The 7505-nt window shown below is 38.8% G+C and overlaps 1 protein-coding gene across 1 annotated transcript; it reads right to left on the bottom strand.

The window, feature by feature from the left end:
* Positions 1 to 6395: 6395 nt before the first annotated feature.
* LOC140805349 (uncharacterized) lies at positions 6396 to 7022 on the bottom strand. Its single transcript, XM_073161624.1, has one exon. The coding sequence runs from the start codon at positions 7020 to 7022 to the stop codon at positions 6396 to 6398; it is 627 nt and encodes a 208-aa protein (XP_073017725.1).
* Positions 7023 to 7505: the final 483 nt, after the last annotated feature.

The following is a 7505-nucleotide window of genomic DNA, read 5'->3' on the forward strand; positions in this document are numbered from 1 at the left end:
TTGAATTTGAGTTTTGATTTTTTTTTATCAACTTCTAAAATTTATATCCAATTTTCAAGAATATCAATATAAAGTAATCTCGAAAGTAACTTTTTTCCCCCTTAAAAAAGTGATTTTTTTCACTTAGGCTCCAACATTTAACAAGTATATTTTATTATTTAACAAATCAATATATTATAAAATATTTTTCAAAACATAACTAAAAAAATGATATTTTTGCATTCGAAAATAATATTTTGGACATAAAAAAAATACTTTTGAATGATTCAAATATTTTTCACACAAATCAACATATATTACACAATAATTTTTCATAACAAAAACGATACTTCTGTATTAAAAAATAATACTTTGGACAAAAAAAATAGTACTTTTCATGTGTCGGGTAGGGTCGGGTCATCGATACATTTCACAAAGTTGAACCAAAGTTGAACCGTGAGACGGTCTCACAAAAAAAATTTATATAATAAATAATCAAAATCATCCTAAAACCAGATTTATAAATTAATAACAGTGTTCCATGCACACGTTACTTTGAAATGCCATTTATAAAAATTGTTGCGCTATCATAAAATGGGTAAATTAGAGAAAAAAAGTTTCAATTCAAATTTCAAATTAGGATTTACTCTCCGGGACATAAAAATTTAGTTTGAACTCCCCAAATTTGACAAAATGATAAAAAAATATTATTGATTTTATAACTGGACCAGAAATAATATAAGAATCGAGGTAAAAAAATTCAAACAAACAATTTTATTATTGTTGTGTAACTAAATTTTTAAGGAGGATATTTAAAAAAAAAATTACGAATCTGAACATATGTTCAAGATTAGTTATTTACGGGACTTATTCCAATACTTTGGAATATTTACAACAATATCTAACCAAAGTTAGACATTCGGAGCAAAGAGGAATATATCATAATCCTAAGGTAAAATTATGATTCAGAGTAATAGGTTCCTAGAAATAGTCCTTGATTTCTCTAAACTCTCCGGATATTTTAAAAAGATCCAAAAAATGGTATAAAACTATGACAATCAGTTATACTATGTACCATGTAAATTTGAGAAAATTTTTGAGAAACAAGAATAAATTCTTGGAACATTAGAGGATTTCAAACAATAATCCAAACTTTAGAACAACAATTAAGTTCTAGTAAAAAAATCTCGGAAGAAAATGTTACCACCATATTTTGGTATTGAACCCTTATTACGCCAAAGAGGGACGACTTCGAATGTAATATCAAAATCTTTAACCAGCGAAGAAAAAATTATCAATCTAATTAAAGAAGTCTCAAAAAGAAATTAAATTGATGAAAACTATAGAAATGATTATGAAATGATTGGTCTAGAAAATCTTCAAGACCTTGAAATTTTTTTTGCGAATCTCAAGGTCGTGGATCCGAAGATGAACACAAAAAGGGTGAACCTACCTAAATAACTTGGTCATCTTCTCGTGAACGACCAAAAAAAATATGAAATCTCATAATACAAATATGAGAGGACCCTAAACAGATTTTCAAGTAGGTGAAGAAAGACACTCAGCGAGAACAAGGTCAAGGAGAAATAAAATTATCTTGCACTAAAATCCTATGGGAAGTCTGTTTTTTAACCAATAAATCCTTTTAGGGTTATGCTTTGTCACGCCCCGGGACGGGGGTTGGTTGACACCGGCGTTGCTCTCAAATATTACATTCGAAAACAACAAGCCTCAGAAGTACAGAATCTCATAAACCAGTCTTTTGTTCATAATACGAAATAATTCAATTGTCTGTTACAACTCGAATACTGATGTTTTACAGCGGAAATGTAAAACCAAATATTACAGTATCTTAACAGATGCAGCGGAATAAAATAAACATAACTGAGAACAACAGTCTTCTTCACCAGCCCCAGAACTGGATCTGTTCCTCTTCTTCTAACATTTCTTCAGTACTCTTATCTGAGATGGGTTTGGTGGGTGAGTGATATGATTGTCACTCAGTAAGCAGGGGCGGGAATAACTCCCAGTTTTCGAAAATCATTTTAATACAGAACAGTATTTCAAGAAATACAGAAACTCTTACTTTCAGAACAAGAATCAGTATTCAGAAATCAGTATTCAGTAATCAGTAATCAGAAGTTTAACAAGTAAGCACTGAGCACGTTCGTGAATTTCATGGCTAAACTGATATCAGTCCCCTATATGTTCTCTCCTCTAAGGGGTGAGGCCAGTAATAAGTAATCAGAATTCAGTAATGTTCAGAATATATATTCCTACCATTAGTTCACTAAGTTTCAGTGCTTCAAAATCAGATATCAGAAATCGAGAATATACTTTGCTTTGAAACAGAAATCATCAAACGGGTTTTCAAGATATTTATACATAAGTCCACTTACCTGATTTGCTATAAAGTTTCGGTTGAAGTCTACTGGAATTTAGCTGCTCTCGCTACTGGATTTTGCTGCTTGACAAAGGCACTATCTCTTAACTCGAAATTTAAGTGATACTCTCAAATCTTGTGTAACCCATTTCAGAGACTTGAGGTGTTATTTATAGCCCACAATCTGACTGTTAGGCTCCCTATTAATGGCCATAATCTGCCATTAACAATCTTTATTCCGTTTAAATGCTTCAGTTACAAGTCATGGCTGAATTGGTAACTGTCTGCTGCTTCTTTGCTCTTCTGCTGCTGCTGTTTTTGTTTTCTCGCTCTTCTGCTGCTGGATTCTGTCTGCTGGAAATTACATGTCTGCTGGAAAATATAAACTTCTGAAATATTAGCTTGACGTTGGAATTGCTAGCTTCTACTGAAATTTTTATTTGCTACTGAAGTTGCTAGCTGCTGAAAATTCGGGTTCTCACATCCCTCCCTCCTTGTGAAAAGTTTCGTCCTCAAAACTTGGCTATACTTGATCTTCAAAGAGATAGGGATATTGTGTTCGCATCTTTTCTTCCAACTCCCAAGTAGCTTCTCTTTCGGTGTGGTTGGACCATTGTACCTTGACATATGGAATAGTTCGTCGCCTCAGTACTTGGTCTTTGTGATCCACAATTCGAATCGGAATCTCTTCATATTTCAGCTCTTCATTTAGATTACTCTCCGCCAGAAGTGGTCCAGCTTCCAGAATGTGACTTGGATCAGAAATATATCTCCTTAGCTGCGAAACATGGAATACATTGTGAATTCTTGACATTTCGGGTGGAAGTGCTAATCTATAAGCAAGTGTTCCCACTTTCTCAAGAATTTCAAATGGCCCGACGTATCTGGGATTCAGTTTCCCAGCCTTATTGAATCGGATTACACCCTTCATGGGTGACACTTTTACATATGCCTTTTCTCCAACTTCAAATTCCACGGGTTGTCTCTTCAAGTCAGCCCAACTTTTCTGTCGATCTTGTGCAGCTTTTAATCTTTCTTTGATCAAAGCAACTTTCTCCACTGTTTCTTGGATCAGTTCGGGTCCCACGATGGCTTTTTCCCCGACTTCATCCCAATAAAGTGGTGATCGACATTTTCGTCCATACAAAGCTTCGTATGGTGCCATTCCAATACTACTGTGGTAACTATTATTGTATGCGAATTCGATCAAGGGCAGATGTTCGCTCCAATTACCACTGAAGTCTAGAGCACAAGCTCTCAGCATATCCTCAAGAGTTTGAATTGTTCTCTCTGTTTGGCCATCGGTCTGAGGATGATAGGCCGTACTAAGAGTAACCTTAGTCCCCATAGCTTGTTGAAAGCTCTTCCAAAATCGAGATGTAAACCTCGGATCTCTGTCTGACAGTATGCTAGCTGGAACTCCATGCAATCGTACGATCTCATTCATGTACAATGTGGCTAGCTTGTCCAAATTATAATTCATGCGGACAGGTAAGAAATGTGCAGATTTTGTGAGTCTATCCACGATTACCCATATTCCGTCATGACTTTGTCTCGACTTTGGTAAACCAACAACAAAATCCATGGAAATATGTTCCCATTTCCATTCCAGGATTTCTAATGGTTGAAGAAGTCCACCAGGTCTTTGGTGCTCTGCCTTGACTTGTTGGCACACGTGACACTTGGAAACATACATTGCCACGTCTTTCTTCATTCCACTCCACCAAAAATTTTTCTTCAAATCTCTGTACATCTTGGTACTGCCAGGATGAACTGAAAATTTTGATTTATGTGCTTCAGACATTACTTCTTGTCGAAGGTTATCGATGTCTGGTACACATAACCGTCCTTTCATCCACAAGATTCCTTTGTTATCCGTCTCGAAATCTGGTGATTTCCCTTCTTTAACTTGCTCTTTTAGTTTCACCAAAGCGGAATCTCTATCTTGACTCATCTTGATTGTCTCTCGAAGACATGGTTGTGCTGAAAGTGATGTCAGGATCACCTTACTCATATTCTTTCGACTTAAAGCATCTGCTACTTTGTTGGCTTTGCCTGGATGGTAGCTTATTGTCAAGTCGTAATCCTTCATGAGTTCGATCCATCGTCTTTGTCTCATATTTAGTTCTTTTTGTGTGAACAAATATTTGAGACTTTGGTGATCGGTGAAAATCTCACACTTGGCTCCATAAAGATAATGTCTCCAAATATTTAGTGCGAATACCACTGCAACTAGTTCGAGGTCATGTGTTGGGTAATTTTGTTCATACGGCTTCAACTGTCTTGACGCGTATGCAATCACCCTTCCCTCTTGCATGAGTACACATCCTAAACCTTCTTTGGATGCATCACTATAGACGGTGTATTCCTTACCTTCCATAGGTAATACTAGCACTGGTGTGGATGTAAGCTTCTTCTTCAAAGTCTCGAAGCTTTTCTCACATTTTTCACTCCATTGAAACTTGGAGTTCTTCTGTGTGAGCTTGGTGAGAGGTATGGCTATTGAGGAAAATCCTTCAACAAATTTTCGGTAATAGCCTGCTAGTCCCAAGAAGCTTCGTACCTCTGTCACATTCTTTGGTGTAGGCCAATCCGAGATTGCCTCCACTTTCTTAGGGTCCACAGATACTCCTGCTGCTTATATTATGTGTCCCAAGAATGCGACGCTCTCTAGCCAGAATTCGCATTTCTTGAACTTGGCGTATAGTTCCTTTTCTCTCAACTTCTGTAGGGTAAGACGAAGATGTTCTTTGTGGTCTTCTTCACTTGACGAATATACTAGAATATCGTCGATGAATATCACAACAAACTTGTCTAAAAATGGTTTAAACACTCTGTTCATGAGATCCATGAATACTGCCGGAGCGTTTGTTAATCCGAACGGCATCACTGTGAACTCATAGTGTCCATACCTTGTTCTGAAGGCTGTCTTCGGAATGTCGTCTGTCTTAACCTTGAGTTGGTGATAGCCTGACCTTAAGTCGAGCTTGGAAAAGACTGAAGCTCCTTTGAGTTGGTCAAACAAGTCATCTATCCGTGGAAGCGGATACTTGTTTTTGATTGTGATCTTGTTCAGCTCTCTGTAATCGATATACATCCTCATGCTTCCGTCCTTCTTCTTTACAAATAGGACAGGAGCTCCCCACGGAGATGCGCTTGGTCGGATTTGCTTCTTGTCCAACAACTCTTGAAGTTGCTCTTTGAGTTCTTTTAACTCTGCTGGAGCCATTCGGTATGGTGCTTTTGAGATTGGTATAGCATTGGGCACTAGGTTAATCTCAAATTCCACTTCGCGATCGGAAAGTTCGCCAGGGAGTTCTTCTGGAAAGACATCTGGAAATTCTTGTACTACTGGAATCTCTTCAAGCGTGAGTGTGGTTTCTTTCTTTACCTCGCTTAGCATAGCTAGGTAAACTTCTTCTCCACTTTTCATGGCTGCCCAAGCTTGAGAAGCAGAAAGAAGAGTCTTTCGTTCTTTGGTCTTGCCATGAAATAAAAGTTTCTCTTGGTGTGGAGTTTGGATAGTTACCGTCTTTCCATGACAGTCTACTACGGCATGATTCTTGGCTAACCAATCCATTCCAAGAATTACGTCGAATTCCACCATGTTTAGTTGAATAAGGTTTGCCTTGAAATTCTGATCTTCTATGAGAACACTAATATCCCGATATAGAGTGCGAGTTTCTAAAATTCGATTTGCAGGAGTGGCTACTTTGTATGGTTCTTCTAAGTTATCAGGCTTAGCTCCTAACTTCTTGGCAAATCTCTTAGACATAAATGAATGCGTAGCACCACAATCAAATAACACATAAACAGGTATATTATTGATCAGAATGGTACCGGCTACGACATCATTTGAGTTGTCCGCCTCTTCTTGAGTGATGGCATAGACTCGAGCATTTGGCTTGTTCTCCTTAGGCTTGTTTGGAGTTGTTCCTCCTGCTGGTCCATTCCTTGGATCTGGAAAAGGGCATTGAGCAATGCGGTGGCCCATCTTTCCACAACGAAAACAAGCTCCAGAATTCTTACGGCATTAACCCGTGCGAGTGAATCCACAATTTTGGCACTTGACTCCCTCTTTGCTTGATGGGGAAGAAGTGGTTCCTTTGGCTGGATCACTGGTGAATTGGTTGCTTGAAAACCTAGGCCTTTTGAATTGTTGGCCCGATTGGTACCGACCTTGCTGAGGACGTTTGAGTTTGTTTTCTCCTTCACGCCTCTTAATGTCGTTTTCAGCCCTAATAGCGGCTCCCATCAATTCCTCAAAGCTGTTGGGCTCGATAACGGCAAGGGCAGATTGAATACGGCTGTTCAATCCCTTCTTGAAGCGATGCATCTTCAAAGCTTCGTCTCCCATGATAGTTGGGGAGTAAGTTCCCAATGAGTGGAACTTGGATGAGTACTCCACCACTGTCATGTTTGGTTCTTGCACCAAGCTTTCGAATTCTGACAGCTTCTGCACTCGAACTGCTGTCGGAAAGTACTGCCTCAGAAATGCCTCTCGGAACCTTTGCCAAGTGATAGGTCCCGCCTCTAACATGGCTGGTGAGACTCCTTCCCACCATTTGGCAGCTTGATCGACAAGAAAAGGTGTAATCACCTCTACTCTGATCCTTTGGGGAACCTCAAGTAGTCGAAGATGATTTTCCACCTCTTTCATCCAATTCTATCCGACCTCTGGATCGGTGCTTCCATCGAAGTTAGGGACTCTTGCTCTTCGGAGAGCCTCGTAGTGCTGCTTAGTCCCGTTGTTCTGAGCTGGAGGTGGTGGCGGTGGTTGGTTAGCATTTGGGTTGACCAACCCTTGCAGCGTAGTTGCCACAATCGTGGCTATGGCCATCAAGTCCACCTGACTGAGTCCAACTGCTGGTGGTGGTTGTGGGGGTTGTTGCTGTGCCTCCTCATTGTTACGGTCGTCATTGCAATTGTTGCGGTTTCCATAACGGGGGTTGCGATTGTTTCTTACTGGTCTTCTGTCCATTTCCTACAAGTACGAAAGTTCTAAGGTTGATGACAAAATATGGACTCAAGAAAAGAAACAAAATGATTGAGTAATTGCTCGTAATTTAAATATGAAACCAATGGATAATAACTTTTATTGATTTCCCAAGAAAGTGCAATTACAACTGAATTTCGAAATGAA

The sequence above is a fragment of the Primulina eburnea genome, chromosome 11, assembly GCF_022965805.1.
Source record: "Primulina eburnea isolate SZY01 chromosome 11, ASM2296580v1, whole genome shotgun sequence".
In the NCBI taxonomy this organism is placed as follows: domain Eukaryota; kingdom Viridiplantae; phylum Streptophyta; class Magnoliopsida; order Lamiales; family Gesneriaceae; genus Primulina; species Primulina eburnea.